General features: G+C 50.4%; 1 protein-coding gene across 2 annotated transcripts; it reads left to right on the top strand.

Moving 5' to 3' along the window:
* The first annotated feature begins 2635 nt into the window (after positions 1–2635).
* CBX6 (chromobox 6) lies at positions 2636–20239 on the top strand. 2 transcript variants are annotated; one of them, XM_064655107.1, is made up of 5 exons: positions 2636–2765; positions 2905–2948; positions 3101–3166; positions 3382–3448; positions 11530–20239. In XM_064655107.1, exons 1-5 carry the CDS (start codon positions 2697–2699, stop codon positions 12445–12447), a joined length of 1164 nt encoding a protein of 387 aa, XP_064511177.1. In that variant the 5' UTR covers positions 2636–2696; the 3' UTR covers positions 12448–20239. The 2 variants fall into 2 exon arrangements, with proteins under 2 accessions (XP_064511177.1, XP_064511176.1); XM_064655106.1 differs by having other exon boundaries at positions 11476–20239.
* The last annotated feature ends 3286 nt before the right edge of the window (positions 20240–23525 follow it).

Raw genomic sequence — 23525 nt, 5'->3', positions numbered from 1 at the left:
GTTCCTGACAGGTCCGTAGGAAATGAGCCTGGAGGCAGCTACTGGCTTTGAGCAGGTGAGTTTCCCACTATCAAGTGCCATTTAAAAGATACATAAAAACATTCTTGCACCTGCTACTCTCTTGTATGCCCGTATGCCGCTGGGCAGTGGTTCTGGTAAGAAAGGTGGTGTTGCTTCCCCAAAGCTTATTGCTTCCCAGTGCTAGCAAGAAGTGCTACAGTGTATCCTACGGCACCAGAGTCTTGCAGACAGCGAGGTGCCAGAAAAATGTTTTATTCTGTGTCTGTAGTGAACAATAGCTTTTCCGGGAGAGCCATCTTCCCAGGTGGGGTTTTTTTTTTTTTAAGTGTTTTTCTGGAAATGTGAATGAAACAAAGGAAACACCCAACAATGCCCTGAGCAGCTGGATATTCTGCCACTATTTTGCTTTCTGAGAGTAAAAGTTAGATGAAAGTGTTAGGCAATACCTGTGCAATGGCAGCTTGCAGTGATTTGAGCAGTCGCTGTGGCTGGAAAGAAGGTTCTGCTGACAGGTAGAAGGAGAAAATAACTAGAAAGAGCACATGGAACTCTGAAATGCTTCTGCCCCTTCTGGTCCATGGATCAGGAGTGCCTTGTGCTCCTGCCTCGAGGCAAGGTGTGCTGTTCATGACCCATGTGTCTTTTGGGGGACAAGACCATCAGTCTTGGCTGCTGCACCTGTGTTTGTGTAGCGATGTAAAGACTTTTGCCCCTTTTAATTTAGGGGTGGCTGCTTTTTAGGGTGGATGATATTGCTGGTTGAAAGTTCGGTTACTTGACACTCAGTTACAAGTGTAAAAGCAGTCGTTTAAACAAAGTGAACAGTAACAAATATGCTAATTTAAATGTGGATGGTGTTAATGAACACTTAATGTGCAAAGTTAAAAAAGTGAAAAGCAAAACGCAATGGGTGTGATGGACTTGCTCTTTTGAAGTCACCTTCAAGCTATGAAGAATTGAGATTAAAATAAGTGGGGTCTGGGGAAACAGGGCAGTTCAGAAGAACTTGTCCCACTCTAGGTGAGAGTCTCAGGTTTTGTTCTTGCCTGGCCCGTGAAGCCAAATACCTGAGAAAGGGCCTCTTACAGCCTATTCTGGAAGTGAGAGATATGACCTAAATGCAGAATTATCAGTGGTGAAGCATGCTGTGGTTCAGTCCCTGACCACAGGAACACCTCAGTTCTCTGAATTGTTCGCATCTCGTGGACCAGGGTCCATGTGACTGTCCATCTGCTGTCTCTATCAGTATTCAGCAACCTCTCTGTTCACCCCCCTTCAAATGGGGACACAGTGGTGAGGAGCAGGTCCTCTCCTGAATCACTTTTCCTCTAGGCAGGGAGCTTGTGGTGGCTGCAACATTTCAGCTGCTAAGGTGAGAAAGAACAAAACACTCTGACAGATCTTGGCTGAATCGCAGGTAGTGAGCAAAACATTCGTTTTCCTACCTGCCTGTCTTGACTTTGGGAATTCCATCTCTGCTAGTACTGAGGTTATAGCCATAATATAGCTGTTTCTGGAATATCCTCCTCCTGGGTGAAACCCCTGAGCCGGAGGTGGAAAGGGAAGGTGAGTACAAGTGGAGAAAGGGTTAGTGAAGGCCACAAGGGCTGTGAGCGCTTACTGGTAGGCCAGCTGAGGAATAGGTAGCAGAGGAATGCCAGTGCTCTGCAGGTACCTGCTGATATCATGGTGGGTTGAAAAAGAGCAGCAAAAGCAAGTTGGCTGTTGCCTACGGCCCTCATCAGAGGTCCCACTTTTTCCAGAGGGTGTCTGAAATGCACCCTCTCTTCACCCAAAAAACAGATGAGAATTAAAGCAGGAGAACAAGCTGTGCCAGGTGGTACCTCCAGGTAAGGGAGGACCCTGAGCTCCACATGACAACAGCTGCAGGGCTGTAAGCTTCCATTTTGAGTCCCAGAGAATGATTTTTGACTGAGTTTTTTGTTTCATTGTCTTTATAGCACCTGCAAGAGAGTGTAAAGCACACTGCAAATTAATTAGGGTTTTGCAGAAACAGTCAGGGCAGGAAATTCCTCCAAGTGACTTAACATTTTTCTGGGTTTTTTACAGTTTTATGTAGCATGCTTGGCCCATTTACCTTGCAGTACCTTATACTGGCTCAAAAACCGGACCTTATACTGGCACAAAACCTGTACCTTGTGCTGGCACACATGCACGCCGGCCAAACAGAGAAAAGAAATAAAGATAACAAGGATTTGAGCGCCTTTATTGCTGATTTTTGCCATTGGTAGGTGCCTTGGGGCTGTCTGCTTCCCCGCTGGCGAGAGGGGGGTGACGGTGCATCTGCAGCGGAGGAGAGGCGGCTGCCGCCATTGTTTTAAGTGAAAAAAAGGCCCCGTTCGGGCGAGAAGGGGCAACGCCGCGGCCACGCTGGGGGTCTGCCCGGGCGGGATTCGCTCCCCGCTCCTCCGTTCCCTTCCCCGCTGCGCCGCCGTCCCGCGGGTCCGGGGCGCGGCCCCTTTAAGGGCCTTTCACCGCGGGCAGTTGGGGGGGTCACGCGCGGCCGCGGCGGGAGGGGGCGCGCGGGCGTGCGCGAGCCAGCGGCGGCGGCACGAGGAGGGCGGGGCCGGCGGGCAGGGGGCGGGGCGGCGCGCGCGGGCGGGCGGGATTATTATGGGCTGTGGGCGCCGCCGCCGCTGAGGGGGAGCAGCAAGATGGAGCTGTCTGCAGTGGGGGAGCGCGTCTTCGCCGCCGAGTCCATCATCAAGCGCCGCATCCGAAAGGTGAGGGGCCGCCTCGAGTGGGGCCACGGGACCCCCTGCCCCGCTCCTCGCTGCTGGGCCGCTCCGCTGGCCCGACCGCCGGCCCCCCGCCTCAACATTTCCCCCCCTCCCCCCCCATTTTCTCCCCCGTGTGTTGCAGGGGCGCATCGAGTACCTGGTGAAATGGAAAGGCTGGGCCATCAAGTGAGTGCATCCCGCCCGGGCTGCGGGGCGGGGGGCATTGGCTGGGGCAGAATGTGATGGGGGCGGGGGGGAGGGTGTCCCTGTGTACAGCTCCGGAGGGATTTGGGCGCTAACTCCTTCGCTTGTCCTCCCCGCTGCTCCCGCCCCGGCAGGTACAGCACCTGGGAACCCGAGGAGAACATCCTGGACTCCCGCCTCATCGCCGCCTTCGAGCAGAAGTGAGTGCTCATCCCCCACCCCAGGCTGGGGGGGCTGCAGCAGCAGGTTTGGCTTTGGGTGGGCGAGCGGGAAAGAGTGTCCAGGCTCTCCTTGTTTCTTTTTCATCTTTTTTTTTTTTTTCTTTTTATTTTTTCTTTTTTTAAATCAAACTTGTATACTTCTGTTTCTCCTTTGGGAAAAGTTTTAACTTCTTGACAAATTTGACTCCCTAAAGGGAACGAGAGCGTGAGCTGTACGGGCCCAAGAAGAGAGGACCTAAACCTAAAACTTTTCTGCTGAAGGTAACTCTTATTTAAATAACTTGGGCCTAGCCAAATGTCTCTCAAACCTTTCCGGTGCATGCCCTTGGAAGGACTGGACTTTCAAGTGACTTGTGCCTGATGCCTGGCTCTGGGAGCGCGGGGAAAACCGACAGGAAAGGGGGAGGGTGGGCAGAGGCACAGAAGCGTGTGACGGGAGAGCGAGTGTGCGTGCGACGGGTGCCTCAGCAGGACGATCGGCACACGCAGATGTGCATGGTGAGGCTGCAGTCTCTTTTTCCAATATCCTCTCTCTCTCACGGCCTTCTGCTGCCGCAGTGGAGAGCTAGCCAGCCCTGCTCCCTGTTCCTTCAGCAGCCTGTTCCATCCAGCCCATGCTCTGCAACTTAGCAGCACGCTGAGCAGTCAGGCAGCTGAGGCGGGAATCCCGCTGCCACTTGTACTCCTCTGATTGTGTTTCAGGATGTAGGTGCTCCATAGGAGTTTCATGAAGGGTTCATGTTTTGATCTATAAACTGCAGGCTTGTTTTGCGTTTGAGGAGGGCAGAGGGGGGTGGGTGAGGAGGAGGAGGTGGAGTGTTTTACCTCTGCATAGGATGGCAGCTGAAGTTTCCAGTTCTCCTCTTATAGACTTAACATCTCTGCAAGAAGATGTTGTCATAGCATCTCTGCTCCCTTGCAACGAGGAGCAAGGAAGATAGTCCCTAGTGCAGGCCCTCCCTGTATTTTTTACTTTCTCTTCTTAAAAGCACCAATAGCTGTGTGACTGCTATGCGAGCTTTGTGTATTTATTAGTTTACAGACAAAGCACCTTGCTCTACTCCTCTCTTCCCCCCTTTTCCTCTCCAACTGTCACAATCTCAGACTTCAAATGAGCATAGAAGGAACACAGCCTTGTATAGTTCAGACAGATGAGCAAGTCCACAGCTTCCCTGGTTTCATTCTGCTATAAAGCCCTGGAACAGCCGGTGTGGACCCTGTGGTAAGGCATCGCTATCACCAAGTCATTCTGTGGCTTTGAGCAACTCATTTAGCCTTTGTGTGTGTTTCCCCATCTGTGAAACAGGTTAATACTTTCCTTTGCCTGGCAGCAGCAGGAGCTTTACTCAAGTCAGCGCAGCACTTTTAACTGCATGAGCACTGGAAAGAGGAGTGAGAGGGGTAGGGTGTCACCTCTTCTTTGCTTTGAGAGGATATAATGAAGCACACGGAAGAAGTGCAGGAACAGGCATATTCTGATGCTCTTCATAAAACCCATGAGACTGTGGTAGTCCTCAGAAAGTCCTGCTGATGGAACTGTCCTTCTCCCTCATTGCCTGTTTTTCTGCTAACAGTGTTCTGTGTCTGCAGACTGAGAATTACAAACATATCTGATACGTACTAGCTCTTATGCTATATTCAGGGAAACCAGACTAGTTGGCTTTTCTCTTTCTGGCAGTCATGCATTAAATGTAACCCTTGTGTTTAGATTTCCAACAATGCAGAGGAACACTTAAAGGGAAACCACCAGTTTAAAATAGTTCTCTGCCTGAATTAAAAAATACTGATATTTGTAAGACCTGACACTGTTCAGAGCTGTAGAGAAATGATTATGCTATGTGTAATCAGTTTCTTTTATTTTTGATTCTGAATGTGATATGGCAAAATCCATTGCCATATTACTCATTTTAAAAAAAAATCAATCATTTTCACTCATCTAAAAAACCAAAACCAACCCCCAAATGCAAAACCCACTCATTGCTTCTCTTCTCCCCTTGCTCTTTAAAACCCCCCTAAACTCGGAACCTGAATTATTCAACAGTATCCTTTGAATCACGTTGGTGACACGTTTCTGTGGCACGTCTTCCTTCTGCCAGCTCCTCAAACAGTAATGAAAACCTGTAGGTTTGTGGAGCTGTCTCACTATTTTGTAGAAGGTGGATCGTGATGGGGGAGCAAGATTAACTCTCGTGAAGGCTGGTGCCACGTTGTGGGAGAGGCTGGCAGGGCAGAGCGCTTCCACTGCCACTTGGTTTGCACCTCTGGGAAACAGAGCTGGCGGAACTGTTAATGCTCTGACTTGCTCTTCCTCTGTGACTTCAGATCCTACCCTAAAAATAACACCCCAGGCCAGGCAGCAAGAAGTAACTCTTATCTCAGCCGGCCCTATCTGAACTTGTTTGCACTCCATTCAGGCAAACCACAATCAACACAGCTGTGGGTAGAATTGTGACAGAGACACTGTGATGGTGTGCATCCCTCGTCAGTCCTTCTGACCCACTGAAGATGCACGTTTGACCTCTGCCAGCCCCGCAGCACCGGTGCTGATATGGGAGGAGTGGGACTGCCTCACGCATCGCTAACAGTGTTTTCAGTTCTTTCAGCTGCAGAATCTCTTGCCAGTGAGAATTTCGGAAGCGAGGGAAGAAATTTGATTCTTGTATCCCAGAGGGAGTATTTGGAGTTGGCAGTTAGAACAATATTCTTTTTGATCTGTTAACTGAACAGATTAGATCTGGTTGCAATGATTTTTAAGCAGAAGTCTGGCCTAGGACCGCTTTGGTAGACTAATCTGCCCTGAACTTGGTGGCTCGCTAGGATTTTTCATGTGTATCAGTGCTTAAACTTAGGCTTCTGAGTCTCCGGGATGGCATCAAAATAAGTGCCCTGAAACGCCGCTCAGTCCCTTGGGTTGTGTGGGTGTTTTAGCTTGCAGTTGAGGCTCGGTTTATCCTGGGATTAGTTCTCAAAAGTTGCAGATAGGCACCCAGAGGGATTTGCAGAAAGCATTCCAGCAGGTTAGTGGCCCACGCCTTTGGAAAAGCTTTGAAAAGCTGCATCTTTGGCCACCTGCTGCCTCTGTAAGCCAGGCTCCTGTTTCTAACACTTGCCCTTTCGATCAGACTGCAGAGGCAAATTACAGTCCAGATTTTGTAAGATCACTGTCAAGATGGCCAATGTTGAAAGCAACCCCTGCAAACTTGAACTGCAGAGTTTTGGGCAGGAAGTGGGTCTTTATCCTCTGCATACTAGGGGCAAACTTTCCCACAGCTGAGATCAGGCTTGGCGGGAGGTTGTAATTCTTGGGAGGCTGCTGGTATGCTGCAGCCTTGTGCTGAGCGGTGGGAAGTCGAGTCCTTGGTCTGAAACAGGCAGCACTGTACGTAAGGCTCTTACTACTTAGGTGTCTGGCAGAAGTCATCCTTGAGGACAGGCCCTTAGGCTGCAGGTCAGAGTGGAAGCTGGTGTGAGGTTAGAAAGAGATACACCACATGCTGGAGTGATCTTCCTCCTCTTCTTCTGCTCGATTTGCTCTTTTTATTTTGCTTTTCCCTAGGCACTCTGCTGTGCAGAATGCAAAACTCACCAACTCATCTAATAAAGTCGAGCAAGTGCTGTTCAGAGACAGAGCCTGATCTGCAAGCTCAGTGGGTGGCTGGCAAAGACCCTTAGTTGGGCTGGCCATAAATACTAAGGGGACAAGGGTGGAGAAGGTTAATGGGAAGGAAGAAGTAAGGGAGAACAGAGTAAAGGAGATTCTTAGTGGGAGAGTGGGGGAAGAAGGGGCTGAGCAGCGTGGTGCTCTGTCACTTTGCCCTTTCTTGAACTCTGAAGTTGGAATTGGGTTTCTTTTGATCTCCTCCCTGTTCGTAAATTATCCCCGAGCGGTTTGAAAACAAACCATTCCCCTTTGTAGCATTTTGTTCCCCATCCAGAGGGAAACTTTAGTTTATGGCAGTGTTGCTTGGGAGAACTGTGCTATGAACTGGCTTGCTTTTGCCTTGTCACTTGGAAGACTGCAGAAGAAAGAGGGTGATAAAAAGGCAGAATGGCAGCCAAAAAGGGGAAAGAAGAGCTCTTGCGAATGCTGTTTGGAGCAAGGACTGTGGGAATGCAGGTGGAGAATAAAAGACAAAGCAGACCCAGTAATTTATGAGAGAATTGTGCTGCTATGGTGCAGCAGCACTACTGGAATTGGCTTGATTTTGAAATAATTAACTAGAAATCCATTTTGCCTTACAAGATCTTTGTTTTGGTTTGTTTTTTTTTTTTCTTCCAAATTGGAGAGATTTGATACAAATCAGGTAAGAGAGGCCTTTCTAAGCACATGTCCGTGTATGTGCTTGTGTGTCTCAGTGTGTTAAGGGAATAAATGAACAAATATGCTTTCTGGGCCTCAAGGGACATTTATTCAGAAATAGTAGGGAATGGGGGAGATACACTAGTTCCCAGGGGCAATGAGGGAGAGCTGTACAAGATAAATAAAGGTGATACGTATCCCAGAAGGGAAGAGGGGGAAGGGAAGCAATCCTAGCAATTGGCTTGCTCTCGTGACAGAGCACTGCAGCAAGCCTCCAGAAGCTGCATCCTGATGTAGGCTGAGCTGTAAGCAGAAAGTGAATTACTTTGTATACATGCTGAGTACCTCTTCAGCGGTGAGCACATCCTGCGGGTGAAAACAGCAAAACCCAGAGACCTAGCTTCCATTTGGAAGACTTGTGAGCAAAGTAGAAAACTGTGGTGACACAGCTGAAAGGATTGAATGGGTTTGTTTTTTCAAAGACCTTATGCTCATATGGCTTGTGAGTGTGATCGAGAAATGGATCCGTAGCAGGGAGAAGTGCGCTTCCAATAGATAAAACTGAATGCTGAATCTTCTCCAAATCTGAGGTAGCAAGTTACTTAATGTAAAGTTGGAAGCAGGGGAAGGAGAGCCCAGAAAATGTGCTGTCCTCTGCAGTGAAGGGATGAGTTTGCATAGTTGATGTCTGAATAAACCTGATCCTGTGCTTCACAAGTGAGAGGGCTCTGGGGGTTGGTCTTAGATAACGCATCTGATACTATTTTTCTTGAAACCTTACCTGGAAAAACAATCTCAAGGTAAGCTGAATATTTGCATCTTGCTCTTTGGAACTTGCATTGAAGCTTGTCGCTGGGGGATAGTAGTGTAGCACCAGGGGAGGACTGTTGAGTCCCAGCTGATCCTCTCTCTTAATATTATCTGGCCAAAGGTGTTGATGCTGCTTGCAGTCTACCTGGAGACTACTGAGACTGGAATTTAATAAACGCAGACAGCTGAAACATGAGTTAGAAGCAGCTTCAGCCTTGAGGAGGTGCCCCAGAAGTAACTGGAAATGCAGACACATAGCAAGTTAAGGAGACCTAGTGGTTCTGGCACACTGGAGAAGTCCCAGCTCTGCACTAGCTGCTGTGCAAGCGCAAAACCAAGACAGGTCTCTGTCAAAACAGGACAAGAGCTGATTAATGTGCACAGGCAGGGAAAGTAAAATCAGCAGGACTGTGGAAGTGGCCAGGCTGTGACCATCCCAGCATCATCACTTCATTTAATGTGATTGATGGGAAGCTTTGCTGAAGAATTTTGGGGTGTCCAAGGAAACTGAGGGTGTTTGTGACTGCTTCCCCCACCCCTGTGAGAAGCTGCCTTCTTTCCCATGGGTAATGGATGGTGGTACTGATGGAAGGTGGCAATTAGATTTGACTTGGAGCAGAATGGCACAGAGGGGGCAGAACTCACTCCAAGGCATGATTACAGGGTATGGAATTAATCTGAAAGATGTGCAGTGTTGGCAGCAGGAGAGGCCCTGAAGGATACCTGTGTCTATCTGCTGAAGCTGTAGATGAAGGATTTTCACTAGTGCATCTGTCTGCACCCTCTGCCTGGCTTTCCTGTCCTGCATTTGTGTTGCACTTTGCTCTCAGCTGAGCAGTGGTAAATTGGTGAGAAGCCCAAAGCACAAGAGCAGCAATGCTAGAAGGGCTAGCTGTGATGGGGAAGGGGAGGGAAAAGAAGAATAAATTTGTTAATTCAGGCTATGCTGATATGTAATGTCAGAAAGCAAACTGTAGCTTGTCCTTGTGTCTGCCATCTGCTTCAGAGGGACGTGTGAGGAGAGGGAGCAAGCACAGCCTGTGCCTGTGACCTCCTGACAGGATCTGCGGTGTCTCCAAGTTATGTATTGATGAGATGGGATGGGGAGAGTTGGTGCGTGGCCTTGGGAGTTCATCTGCTGCTGCTGCTGGGCTCCAGCCTGTAGGATGCCTGCAACAGAACTGTGTCTAATTATTTTCTCAACAGTTTGGGCCATGGAGCAATGTGCAAGGCTGAACAAAGAGAAACTAGCTGGACACTGGGATTCTTCCTGCTACGGCAGGATGTGTTTGGGTTTGTGTGTGCTGGGAACACTTCCCTCTAGCTAGGTGGAAACAGCCCTGTTTCTTAATGTGGAGAGTGTCTGTGCCTGCCTTGGCGGTTGTGTCATCTTGTCCCTATTTCTTTGTCAGTCGGCTAACGCAGAGTTCCTGGTCTGGGTGAGCCTTCAGTCTGTGTTTTCATGTACAGCCCAAGAAGGAGGCTTCATTTTTGCAGCTGTTTTAAAGCCGGGATACAAGGTAGTACTGAAGGCCATGATCGTCCAGCGTTAGCCAGAGAGGAACAAAATGTCTTCATGTCTCCGTTCTCAGCTAGTTTGGGATCTTCTGCGGTTCCCATAGGGATCTTGGTGGGAGAAGAAGGGCACTGGGTAACAGCAAAGCTCTGAGCTGTGGGGCCAGGGCTTTGAGCTTTTTGTGCAGGGGCTGGCTGGGCCCCTCGCTTAGATCTGTTAGATCCCGGCCTTTACACACACATTTTTTTCCCTGGGCGTTTCTCTGGTAGGAGGCACAGCCTGCAGGGTGACAAAGGAGATGGAGTTGAGTGCTAAGCTCTTAGCTGGCAAGAAGCCATCCCGATCTTGGCGTGTGCAAGGGGCAACGGGATGGAAAAGTTAGGGAGGAAAAGCAGCTGTCGTCTTCCAGCACTGCAGTTCTTGCTGTGCCCACGAGGTGGGGGAAGCTGCTCACTGGATGGGAAATCGCAGGGGGGCTCTCCTGTCCCCTCCAGGCCTTTGTGACTTCTACCTGTCACCACTGCTGAGAGGGAATATGGAAGCAGGTTGATTTGGGCCAGTAGCAGGGTCCAGGTGGGAGGCTGAGCTCTAAAAGCAACAGTGCTCTGGTAGGGTGTGATGTAAGAATGCACTCTGGGTTTCCATGCCCACAGGGTCTTCAGGTCATACAGCACCAGCTTACCAATGAAACTGTTGTTCCTGCTGCCAGAAAATGTTCCTGTCTCTGGTACATGAACCAGGGCAGGTTTTGGAACTATCTCCAAGCACCAGAAGAGCTTAAAAGTCTTGTTCCCTTGGCCTGGCTCTTGGGGAGAGCTGGCACAGCACAGCTGAACTAGTGCTGTTCCTGCTCTGATTCAGTACTAGGTTTTAAACAAATGTGGTGTTTAAAGGGACAAGACAATCTCTTCTTTGGAGATGCAGTTAAAACTTGACTTGAATTCCAGCTGGCCTAATCTCTGGCTTTAAACACTGGACCTTGCTCGACAGCACAGTAAGGATGAATGACTTGCTGGTGGCCCTAATTAGAAATGAGCTTCAGATCTCTGCGTTTCTTGTGTTTAGCTAAGACACCTCCATCTTTGTTCCTCAAGACCCCCTTCTACCATGCTTTCCAGAGATGATTCTGGCTGTGGGAGGAGAAGAGGAAACTGAGCGCATTACTCTTCCTCTCCAGTACTCATGTTGTACAAGATACAATCCCCAGTCTTGAGACTAGTGTGTAATTTTGAGTGCTAACTCAGCACTAACAGCCCCAGTTTCTAGGAGGATGCTGGCTTGTTTGTCTGACAGTGGAGGGTTGTGTATGTTTGCTGGTGATGACCTGGGGGGCCTTGGAGACCACTGACTGTAACCATGAAACATGCCTGGGGAATTGGCAGTTTCTCCCTGGGGAAAGCACGTGTCAACAGGAGCAGTTTAGGGAGACATTAGCTGCCTGAAAAGGATATAGGCAGTGCCTCATGCCTATCTGGGGGCTGTGCCGTAGCTATCAGTAGCCTGTAGGTGTGTACCCATGCTTATCATTAATGTTGGATATAAATGTGACATAGCATTGCTGGTGAGTGCTTGGCCTCAGGTAAGCAATGCCTGGTTTGAGATTTGGCTGCACCTAGGCTGCCTCTCTGACCCTGTTTGTTTTCTTTCTCCCCACCACTGCAGGCTCGGGCCCAAGCGGAGGCCCTCCACATTGGGGATGTACACTTTTCTGTCAAGCCTGGTTCTAGTACCTCCTCTCCCAAGCTCCACTCCAGTGCCGCGGTGCACCGGCTCAAGAAAGACATCCGGCGATGCCACCGCATGTCCCGGCGCCCCCTGCCCCGTCCAGATCCCCAGAACAGCGGGAGCGTGGGTGGTGGGGCTGGCATTCGTCCTCCCGTCTCCCCCTTCTCGGAGACCGTCCGCATCATCAACCGTAAGGTGAAACCCCGCGAGCCCAAACGCAGCCGCATCATCCTCAACCTCAAAGTCATTGACAAAGGTGGGAAGCCAGCCAATGGGACCGGGGGCCTGGCTCGGCCCAAGATTCCGTCCCGAAACCGTGTCATTGGCAAGAGCAAAAAGTTCAGCGAGAGCGTCCTCCGCACCCAGATCCGCCACATGAAGTTTGGCACCTTTTCCCTCTACAATAAGCCGTCTGCTGCACCTACCCCCTCTTTGGAGGGCAAGGGGGAGGCAGAAGGCTCCCAGGCAGCCTCCTGTGGGCTCATTATGGGCTCCACCCCCTATGATGCTCCCAGCTCCAGCTCCTCTGGCTGCCCATCACCCGCTCCCCACTCCTCCTCTGACCCAGATGATTCCCCTCCAAAGCTGCTCCCCGAGACCCTCAGCCCAGCCATCCCCGACTGGCGTGAGTCGGAGGTCCTTGACCTCTCAATCCCACCCGAGTCGGCTGCCACCAGCAAGCGTTCTCCCTCAGGAGGGTGCAGCGGGGGGCAGACGCCCTCCTTGTCTCTCTCCTCTTCTGACCCAGAGCAGGAGGCCGGCGACTGGCGTCCTGAGATGTCCCCTTGCTCAAACGTGGTGGTCACGGATGTCACCAGCAACCTCCTCACCGTAACCATCAAGGAGTTCTGTAACGCAGAGGATTTTGAGAAGGTGGCGGCGGGTGGTGGTGGAGGAGGCAGCAAGTGAGCGGCCAGGTCCTCCCACTCAAGGGGCGTGGGGGGAGCTCTACCTGCGAGAAGTCGTGGTGTGAATGGCTGTCCTTAGTTCTCTCCTTCTCCCCTTGGCTGTCCCTCTGCCCTCACTGCCACCCTTCCTCCTTTCCTCCTGCCCACTTTCTCTTGCCTGGAGGCTGGAGCGTGTCAGTGGGGGTGTGGGAGCACCCCCTGTTCCTGGGTGTTAGTGCCGCTGGGAGGAGGCAGGGAGGGTTGTGGTGGGGCTGGGGAGTGATTGTTTGTCCTTGAATGTGGTGTTGTCCAACAGGCGGTGGAGCCTTTGGGACTGAGGGATGGGTGAGCATGTGTCTGTGTGCCTGTGCAGGTGGTGAGGAAGGTGCTGCTCTTCCTCATTACCCTTCCATCTTTGACAAAACTGAAGGGGAGCTCCAGACCCTTGAGGGAAGGATGTAAGAGGATTGGAGCCCTTGCCCACGTCCTCCAAACCTTCTCCCACAATGTGCATGCAGTCTCTTCCATTCCTATGTTGCCCCCTTGCCATGAGTACGATCCTGCCATCCTTTCCCCTCTTGGCCTGTGGCCTGGATCTGCCCTCTCCTCTACTGTCCTCATGGCAGTTGCTGATCCAGATGCCCCCAGAGTGAGGGGAAGAAGGGCAGGTGAAGTGTCATGCCTGGAAGGTGCTTGAGACAAAGCTGGGGCGGTAGGGGTGCCCCATGCAGCGTATGCCCAATATTGGCTTCCCCTTTCCTTTGACTATTGGTGCTACCTTGGCAGTTGTATGGGTGCTTTCAGGTGCCCTTAGTCCCTCCCCTTCTCCTGCATTTTCCAGCTTGCTCAGCTCTGCAGGAGAAAGGGAAGAAAAGAGAAGAGGAGTCTGCTTCCGGCCCAGATCTTCCTCCTGATGTTCATCACTTGCACTTGATCAGGGGAGAGGGCATGAAATGCCCTTCCCTGGCCTTTCTGTGGTGGAAGTGGGAGTGGGCTGTGCATCCACCATTCGGTCTGGGGGAAGATGACGCCAACAGCATGATGCTGCCCCAGCCAGGTGAGGCTGGTCTCCTGCCTTGTGCGTAAGCTTCCCCCGACCCTCTTTGCTTCCTCTTGCTCCCTCCAAAGGAGGGAGGGGCGGATGCTAAGGCAGGTCATTTGCTCTTCCTGCTTCCTTTTGCTTCTCCTGCTCTCCCCTCCCTGTGGTGGGTGGCCTGGAAGAGGTTTCCCCTCTTGTCTTTTCATCATCTGAAACAGCCCCTACAACTGTCAACCAAAGGTGCTCATAAGAAATACCCCTCTCTCTCACACCATATGCATGTGTGCTGGGATCTCTTTCCCAAAGCTCCTGTGAGCTGATCTAGAAATTCCTTCTCTTCACCCCTAGCAAGTAGGAGGGAGCAAGACCACAGCTTGCTGTTCTTTGCCCAAGCTCCCTCTTTCCTGACCACCTTTGTTCACATCCAAAATAAGCTCTTTTTTACCTGCCGTTTCTGGCTTGCTCTGTTTCTGTGTGGGTCCTAAGCTTCGCGGTGAGATGCCGTTCCTTTGCTCTCTACTTCCTCTACTCTCACAGGACTCGGCCTGTAGGGGCAAGGAAAAGAGGTGCTGTTCAATCAGTGGGAGAACCTCACCCTTTCATCCCTGTCCCTGGATGGGGCAAAGGGGTGTCACTTCCACATAACATGCTGTAGAGGTGAAAAGGGTGGAAATATTCCCCATGCCAGGGCTCATTTACTTACAGACCTACCCTGGGTGGGTAAACACAATTGGAATTGGCCCCTCTGGTGCTTTCACACAAGGATGCTCAGGAGCTGCTGGCTTCAAGGAGTGCTCTCATGTGGAGTAGCGATTTTGTGGTTGCAGTGATCTGAGGGTAGAAGGGAGGCAATTTGTGGGAGGGAAGTAATATTTGTCTGCCCAAGGGACATCGTCAGAATGGTAGAAGGATAGACCGGCTTCTGACCTTAATTAGGGCTTCTGTGCCCAGAGCTTGTCTATTCCCTTCCTCCAGTGCCTGGGTTGGTGTAATAAAATCTTTGCTGTCCTCCCTACAAACCTTGTCTCACAGCAGGTGGCATTTCAAGCTGTGGGTCACGGTGATTTTACAGCAGTTGCGGTTGCGTGTCTGTGCATACAGTCCGAGGGGGATTCCAGGTGCTGTTAGCACCACCCTTTGTACACCTCTTTCTTTTTCTTTCCTTGATTAAAGAGCATAGTGGACTCTTTGGGGATGTGCTTTCATTCACAGCTAAAGCTAGGGGCAGGGAGAAAGAGACTTCCCTGATCCATTCACCAAGCTAAGGCTTCCTATAACTTGTTGGACTTGTGTGCGTGTCTGTATTAATACCTGCTTGTATTTTTCGTGGGGGTTGGGGTTTTGGTTTTTGGTTTTTTTGTTTGTTTGTTTGGGGTTTTTTTCATCTTTCCCGTGCCTGGCACACCCAAGGATCCCTTATTTTAGCATAGCCTATCCATTTGACTGCAGCTTCAAAGATGAGCAGTTTGTAGGCATAGGGAAAAGCTCTTTCTTAGGAAAATAGCGAGGAGGTTCTTCTCTTTTTCCTCTCCCTTCTGAACAAGAACTAATCTGTGGCTGCAAGATAAGAGGAGCTGCTTTGTGGGGTGGATGCAAACCAGCCAGTCACTTTAGGTTGTTAAGTTACTGTTTGGTGTGTATGTGGTGATGTGTTTTGTTTCGTGGTATCAAGGTTCTGAAAAAAATATTGAAGCGTTTAAGTGGGAGATAAAAGGGAACTTTAATAGGAAACTCTTGATGTGTTTTGGCCAAGATGTGTTGCTTGGCAGAATTCTTTTCCCCAGTGTCTCTTGTATGGTGTTCTTTTGGGGGCAAGGGGCAGGAATTGTTTAATTGAAGGGGTTTTGCCTTTCTCCAGAGTGACAAAGCAAGGGAACTGTCTGTGAAGAGGAAAACAGTGGGTCATTGTAGGGATGCTCCACAAGGACTTTCTTCGTGCAGTGAGGAAATGAGAGGACTTGTTGCAGCAGAGAACTTGTGCAGTAGATCCTCTGTGGAGGAAGAAGGGAGTATGATCCGGCTTGCAGACACAACTAACCTGCTTGTGTGACAAATCCCTCCCTGGGTGGGTCACCAGGTGGGAACCAAACCCTGAACCTCTGGATCCGAAATGAGGATCCTGTGCTGTTTTGAGTTAGAGGTTTGCTAACTTGAATGCAGCAGCAACCTCAAGTTCCCTCAGGTGGACAAGACACTTGAGGCTGACTAACCCTACCTTCGTATTCACGTGGGTGATGCTCCTCCTTCTGAATTTTTGCCCTTGCTCCTTATGGTGGAGATGGGAAAGAAGATTCATCCATGCCTTTTAAAAAGGGCATGGAATTGAGGGAGGAGTTTATTTGAAAGTATCCCCTTCCCTTCCCAATAACCCCTAGAAAAAAACCCAACAAAAACAGGGAAGTATTCTCTGTGTCTGTGCCATGTTTGTTCTCGTTGTCGTGTTTTTAGAGGAGATTTTATGATGGAGTGGAAAAAGTGAAATGATTAGTTTTGCATAAAAAAAGAAAAGTTTTAAAAAAAATTTCTACAGGGAGAGAGCGAGAGAGAGTTTAAAAATGAATAATAAATGCAGTGATTGCACAAACTGTAGTGGTATTAGATGGTCCTTAGGGAAAAGAGTATTTTGTAGTATCGAAGCATGTATGTCTGGGATGGTGTTTGGCTTGCTTGAACTGGAGGGAAAGGCATTCTAGGACTAAGCAGCGATCTCCGAGCTGAAAAGGCAAGTTGCATGTTGGAGGAACCCTGTCTACAAACCTTTCCCGTCCTTGCCTCCCAAGTGTTGGAGTGACTTCCCTTCCCTCCCATACCTCTCCTGTGAGCTAAGGTGGAGTCTCCAAGTGGTTTTCTGGCCGAGCGGCCCTCAGAAATGGCCAGTCACGTTCTGCCAGAATGTGAATCGGGCCATCAACATGGAAACAGTTGACTTACTTTGCATGCACAGCAAGCTGCTAAGATTTGGGGTTGGCATGTACTTTTCCTGCCAAGTTGCTGTCTCTTCTCTTTTCCGTCCCCTGTATCCAAGCAGAATTAATCACGGTGGGCTTATTTCCTGGGAAGCAGATATGCCTCCCCTCTGTAGGGTCTCTTAGCTTCTTCCAGCATCAGGTGGGGAGTGGCATTTTTCTGTATAGGATTCACCACATCAGGACAGAGAACGGAGTCCCATTGGTATGTAGTCCAGTGTCTCTTCTCCAACAGTGGCTGGATCTTCAGAAGTAGATGAGAGAGCTGCCTTGTGTGCTCTGAAGGTGTTGCTGAGTGAGGTGTACCCTCTTCTTGAGGCCAGCAAATGTTGGAAGTCTTTGGGATGGGGAGGGGAGAGGAATACCTTGATGGGACTCTGCTCAAGTAGGGCAGCCTTCTGCTTCAGCTTCCTGCAAGGTGGCGGGGCAGAACGTTACTTCAGAGCAAGGGAACTCTTGTGTGCTGGCTTCCTCATCCAGGATGTCTGCTGGGTGTTCATCTGGTGTGTGGGAGTGCCTGGAGGAAGAGGGAAGCTACCAGATGTTGGTGTCTGAACAGAAGGTGGCAGGCAGGGACACTTGGACAGCTTTTCTTCTCTGGACTTCTCTGGTGCCCTGGGCTTTGCAGTGGCGGATGACAGATGTCTTGATGCCTCCCATAGCCTGGGCTGCTTCTGGGAACTTCTCCTCTCTTTGCCTATTGAGCTCTGTCAGTGCTTCCCACAGCTTTTTACTTGGAGCAGCAGCCTCCTGTCTTGTGCCCTCTTCTCACTGAGCAGAGTGGGACTGGGGAGGCGTGAAGCTAATGAGATACAAGCTCCTTTCGGGATGGAAAACAGAAATAGTGTGGTGAGCAGGCCCAGCTGTGGTGAGCCTCTGCTTAATTTCTGTTTTCAAAAGAGAAAGGGAGCATTTCTCTGGGTCTCCCCTTACTGAAGTTCCCAGGGAGATTTTATGAAATAAAAAAAAAAAAAAAAAAAAAAAGAAAAAACCACAATTATGCTTTTTACCAGGTAGGAGCTGTCTCTGAGCTGAGTCTTCCTAGGGATTTCACTCCCTTCTCCAGCCCCTCTTTGTAGAGGAGGCTTTGGCAGCTCCCAGTGTTTGGAGATGATCACCTTCCTGGGGACCTCCTGGCAGAAGGAGGTTGCCATGCTGAAGGATGGTTTCCTGAGTCCCTCACACTTTTGCCAATTCCAGGTCATGGCATTAGTGGGGCTGCTCAGGAGCCAGGTCCTTCTTACCGGGGGGTGTAACAAACCTGGAGTGCGTGTTTGGCTAAGTGCTTATTTTTCCCTTTGCCTCTTTCCCCACTTTCTGACAAGACTTTTTCCTCCTTGCCTGGCGCATCCTTTTACTCCAATGTCGCTTGCTTTTGCTGCATTTTTCAATTGCCCAATAATCACGCAAGAGCTGGGACCTTATTTACTTTTTATATATAAATATATGAATATAAAAGAAACCTCCCTCTCCCCTCTTTCTCCCCTGTGCGCAGCCTTCCTAATTTCCGCTCTGAAGGTGGTCTGCTGTAAAGGGTTAGTTTGAGGTCAGGGATTTGGTGTCTCCTGGGTTCTGTTCCTTCTTGGCTTGCCATGGCCTTTCTCTCAGCTGTGTCACTGCTCTGTGTCTCTGTCTCCCTCATGGGAAGGGGATGGGGGTGGAGGGGGCCATCCTGCTGAGGGTGCTGGCAGCCCAACTCTCGAGGCATTTGCACAGAGACGGAGTGCTGAGCATTGCTTCAGAAATCCCCCACTCCCTGTCCGTGCTTCCTTCCCCAGGTAACTCCAGGAAGTATCTTCATTTCACCAATGCTTTGGGGTTGAGCAAATAAGTGTCTTTATTTTCTTTTTTACTTACATTTTTGATGTCCTTCCCCAGAGTGCAATGTGTATGATTTCTTTTTGGGGGCTGTAGATGGGAGGAGATGTTGGAGTCTGTCTCCGTCCTCACCTTGGCCTTTCCGTCCTCTGCTCCTTTCCCATTTCAGCGTTGCCCTCTGTCAGACCGGTGTGGTCAGAGGCATTTGCACCCTTGTCTGTGCAGTGTCAGCCTTGGCACCAGAAGCTTTGTGTGTGTTCTGCATGGTGCATCTGAGATGCCCTGTGTTCCACCTGCCTCACCTGTAAGGATGTGGCAGGGCCCTGAGTTCTTCTTTCTTCCTTTCTCTAAATTTTTCCTTCCAGGAGTGAAGGGAGATATAGTCAGTTCCCCTTCCTGGGGTGGTGGGCCGTCTCTGGCAGCTCTTCTGTCCCTTCCAGCTTCTCTGTGGTGGGAAATTATGTTTCCAGGGCCATCCAAAAGCACAGTACTTGGAGTGAGGGTCTTTCTACTCCAGGTAAGTGCTGTGCTTTGAGCTGGCTCCCTCCAGGCACTGGTAGATGGCACTGTGATGGAGGAATGGGGATACCCTCTGCACTCCTGGGCTGAGCAGAGCTGGGAAGGGGACAGCAAGCACCATGCTGTGGCACAGGGAAAAGTCAGGTGACAGAAGAGCAGCAAGATGCAGTCAGGGTGATGCCACCTTCAGCAGTGGCTCAGAAAATGTATCTGGTGGGAGGGAAGGGGCATGGTTGGGACATGCAGACAAAGTGTTAATTCCCACTGCAGGGCCTTGGTTCTTCATTCCTTGCTCAGCTGAGTACTTAGAGCTCACACTAAACCTCTGGAATGCAGTTGGGTGGGTCAAAACACTTGGTGGGGCTTCAGGGCCTCATAGGACTAGTGGGGCCCATTTATGCTCCTGAGCAGCCCCTCAGCTGCTCTTCAGGTTGGTTGCTCTTCAGCTGCTTGGAAGGAGCCTGCTGCTTCTGGCCCCCAGCTGCAAAGGGGGACGGAGTCTTAGGTCAAATTCTCAAACAGAACAAAAAATTAATCATTGTGATGACTTTTTTTAGAAAAGAGTTGTCATGCCTGTGCCTCCCCCAAGCAAATCAACTTTGTGTGCTGTCCTCCCTCCTCTTCTCTCCTCTGCCATTAAGCCTTGTATGCTCCCAAAGAATAGAGGAGACTCTATTTTGGGATTATTTTTCCCCCCCCCATTTGTTTTCTTTTTGCATAGAAAGTTGTCTGCTGGTGGTGAAGGACAGGGGCCTGCCTCATCTGTTCCTTCCTTTCACCTTCCCCTGTGCCAAGCTTAGGCTCAACTCCTGCAGATTCCTGCAAACACTGAACTTGGAGTAGGCGAGTAACCCCACTGAGTTCTGTGGTACTTGGGTGCTTCAGATTCTGCCTGTGCTTGAGCTTTGGCAGCATCAGAGCCCTATCCTTTCTCTTGGAGAAGGTCAGCCCTGACTCATAAGAGTGCTGATAGTTCTGGTGCAACCCATTTCTCTCTTCATTTCCCCTCACTTGGCATACAAAGTGAAGGTGGTAATTTTTTTTTAATTTAAGATAAACCTAAATATGTATCTTGTAATTTTTTTATTTTGAAAAAATGCATTTAAGGATTGTGCACGGATGAATTGTATATCTATATATTATTTTTTTTTGTCTTGCAATTTTCATTTTAAATATAGTGTCTGTTTTGTTTTGTTTTGTTCTTTAATCCAGTTCCCAGCTGGCTAAACTCTGTCTAGAGCGGATGGGTGGGAGGCATAGCCATTGGAGGGGTGATTGAATCACCCCTTCCCTTGGTGCTTCCCACAAGAAAATGGTTTGCTCCAGGTTTGGGGGTGGGGGTTGTGCTAATTACTCTTGTATTCTTGTACATTTTGTTCTTTCTGCTGCTCTTGAATATTGTATCAATGCCAGAAATGGGGAGTTAAAAATTAAAACAAAAAATTAACCCCAATAAATTGTTACATTCCAAACTCTGTTATTGTTTCCTTGGGTGGGCTGTGACCTGTGGAGTGGGGAGCAGGGGTGCTGAAACAGCTGCCCTGAGCCAGCAGGGATCAGCTCTGCAGTCAAACACAAACACACTTGGTACCTTCCTGGGCACTGTGCATCAGTCCTGGTCTGAGTCTTTGGATGTTTCTGGACACAGAGAAGCTCTGACAAAAGTCAAGAGAATTCTGGAATGTTAAGGGAATAGGGAGCACTTCACAAAGGCCAAGCTGTAGCAACCCCTGCTTCCAAAATGCTTTGGAGAATCTCCCATGGGTGTCCCACATCCTTTTCTTTTAAAAATGAAATTAGATCCGAGTACAACCTAGCACTTGGTGGCTAAAAATTGCTTTAGGCTTTTCCAAACTCCAGACTGTGTGCTTAAGTGCAATGTATGACATGCTAATTTAGGAAATATGGTGAAAAATACTCTCCCTGTGTGTAATTGAAGCCCCACATTCACTCCATTAGCCTCCAGCCCACAGCAGCTGCATAAAAAGGCTACAGCAAACCTTCAGGTGGGGAAGTGCTGGTGGTGGAGATGGGACAGGCTTTGGGCAGCAATGCTCTTCAGGCAGGTGGGAGAGAAGAGCAGGAAGGTAGCACTTCTGGGTGCTGGGAAAGGGCAGTGTTTGGGCTCAGCTGTGGGGTGTCACCAGCTGGCTCCAACCCAAATACCCTCAGGGCTGCCCTTTGGAATGGTGTGATCTAGTCTCCCCTGGATGGAAGAGATAGGGCTGAGCTAGGGCTTCCTGGGGGAGAGTTGCTTTAGATACTTCTGCAGTGTCTGAGGTTTGGAAAGATACAGGAGAGCCCTCTCCAGTGGTGACGTGTCTTGGCTGGCTGGGAGCAGGGAACACTGCCCACCAAAGCCAAGCACAGCCAAGGTGTGCTATTTATGTCACAACACCAGGCTCACCTTGCCTCTGCCGCGTGCCAAAACGCCCACGAGGCTGGCACTCCCTTCCTTGTCCCTGCACCCTGGTTTTGTTCAGAGGCCAGTGGGCTTTTGGCTGGATTAGAGAACAGCCAAGGAAGCCACCTCTGACCCATACTTTCTGGAGTAAGACGAAGGCTGGAGAGGCAGATTCCAGCCTGGCTGGACACATCCAACGAGGTCCTGCACCAGTGTGCTGGTGCAGGCAGGCCATGTAACCAGGGCAAGGTGATGTGAGTCACATCTGCAGGGCTGAGAGACCTGGAAATGAGAGAAATCAGGATTTCCATACTATATAGAGTCTGCAGATCCCCAGGCAAGATGGACTGAAGGCTCCTGGTCTAAGGAGACTGGAGCTGGGTCCATGGAGTGGCAGTAGCAGAAGAGCCCTTTTATGTCATTAGGGTGCCCCTGGGAAGGAATCCCCCACCCCGGAGGCATGAGGTTACCCTCCCATGGGAAAAGGCTCTCCCCTTTCCTCACACCCACCACTTTGCTGACCTGAGCATCCTGAATGGGCCAGGATTTCACTCTGACTCGGGTGGGGCTGCCTTGTTCCTGCAAGGAGGGTTGGATGGGGGCAGCCTCAGAGCAGCAGGTGTCCTTTCCCTCATGCCAGCAGTCCATCCTAAATCTCCCTCTCACACAGGGGCCACAGCGGGGCAGCCCCTTGTTCTGCCTTGCCCTGTGAGCAGCCACCCCTTGGGAACAGCTGCCAGCCCCAGACTTAATTAGATGGAACAAAATCCCTTAGTAGCTGTCTCCCTGTCCCTCTGGGCTGAATCCACGAGTTCTTGTTAAATCCAGCTTCTGTCACCAATCCCGTTCTAAACAGGGCTCCCCAAACCCTGGCATTGCCTTCTTCCAGCCTGTCACCTGCTGGAGGGCAGGGTTTCAGCAGCACTGTGTCCTTGCCCATCCAGCACCTCTGAATTGTTATTCATGGGACAGGGAGGTTGCTCTGGCTACCCACCAGTCTGAGTCATCACCCCTTGTGAAAATCTATTTTTGCCACCTCTTTTATCTCCAGGAAGAAGTTGTGGTCCTTGCTGAGGGAGAGGTCAGGACCCCAGGAGCAGTGAGCCGTGCCCTGCTGTGATACCCAACTCTTCCACGTCCCAGCATGGGTGAGTGGGTCAGGGCTGGTGCAGAGGGGCTCACTCGCCCCACCACAGTGGCACCCGACAGAGGTATAAACCTTGCTACCACAATCCTGCAGCCTTTGGCAATAAAATTTGGATGTCCAGGACAGTGCAAAGTCCCCAGCATAGCAACATTTTCCCCAACTGGGGACACAAAGAGCTTTGTAGAGGTGTACAGCACTTTTCTTCACAGGGATGCAGGCAAAGGTTGTCCCTTCCCCCTGGACCTGCACACTCTGGGGCAGGGTGGGCTGGTCCAGCACTCACATGGGTTCCTTTCGAATCTGCTCCTGCCTGGCCGCTGCCAGGGGTGGGCATGCTGCAGGCAGGGGGTGACTCTGGGTGGTGCAATCCCCTGCCACCACTAGGAAGGGGCAGGTTGGAGGCTGGTGGCCTCCCTTCAAGCTGCGGAGTGCAGGCTTCTGTTTTCTTTGCATCCCACACCAGCGCCCACTTGTCCCAGCACACCAAGCACTCACCCTCCCGAAGCACTGGCCTTGCTGCCAGAGCCAGACACTTGTTGCTTGGGCTTTCCTCACGCTCACCTGCTCAGCCTGCTCCATGTCCACCTCCGCCTTTCCTCCTCATGGTTACCTTCATCTTTCTCTTCCTTAACCGCCCCATCTGTCTTCCTCTCCTCCTCCTCCTCCTCACAGCCTCCCAACACCATGAGTCTCTTGGTGGCTCCAGGGATTTTGATGGGCTGGGGCACAATATACTCTATGGGGAGAAAGGGTGACTGTATCCTGCCAGCAGCATTCCCCTCCCTGCTCCCATGAAGCCAAATTTGAGAAGTCTTTGTAGCTCTGGCTCCCTTGCTATCCACTCAAATATGCCTGGGGGGAAAGAAGATGTAATCTTTACTGGTGTTTCATATCCAGCACTGGAGCTGTTTTAAACACACATGCTGCTGATTCCCTGCTGGCTAAAAAGGATTTCCTGCCATTACTGAGCAGAGCTTGAAATCAATTTTGTTCGCTTTCCCTCCTGTGTTCCTGGCTTGGCTGAGCTGTGTTGCCAAGGCTCCGATGTGCCTGGGGAACAGGAGAGGGTATGGCACAGCTTGTGTCTCATGGGCAAGTGTGGTGTCTGAGCAAGAAAAAAGTGTTTATCTGAAGTATCTCCTTTATGAGTGGTTTAGATGGGGGAAGATTAAACATGGACATTTATTTCTCAAATGAATAGCACAGG

This window comes from Pseudopipra pipra, chromosome 5 (assembly GCF_036250125.1).
Source record: "Pseudopipra pipra isolate bDixPip1 chromosome 5, bDixPip1.hap1, whole genome shotgun sequence".
Taxonomy (NCBI): domain Eukaryota; kingdom Metazoa; phylum Chordata; class Aves; order Passeriformes; family Pipridae; genus Pseudopipra; species Pseudopipra pipra.
This window is presented reverse-complemented; position numbering and strand designations above follow the sequence as displayed.

What these genes read in the sequence shown, in the direction of transcription:
- CBX6 (XM_064655106.1), top strand. Translation starts at nt 2,697, where the DNA reads ATGGAGCTGTCTGCAGTGGGGGAGCGCGTCTTCGCCGCCGAGTCCATC. An exon ending in TGGAAAGGCTGGGCCATCAA is followed by an intron (nt 2,949 to 3,100) that starts GTGAGTGCATCC and finishes CCGCCCCGGCAG; the next exon opens with GTACAGCACCTGGGAACCCG. An exon ending in ATCGCCGCCTTCGAGCAGAA is followed by an intron (nt 3,167 to 3,381) that starts GTGAGTGCTCAT and finishes GACTCCCTAAAG; the next exon opens with GGAACGAGAGCGTGAGCTGT.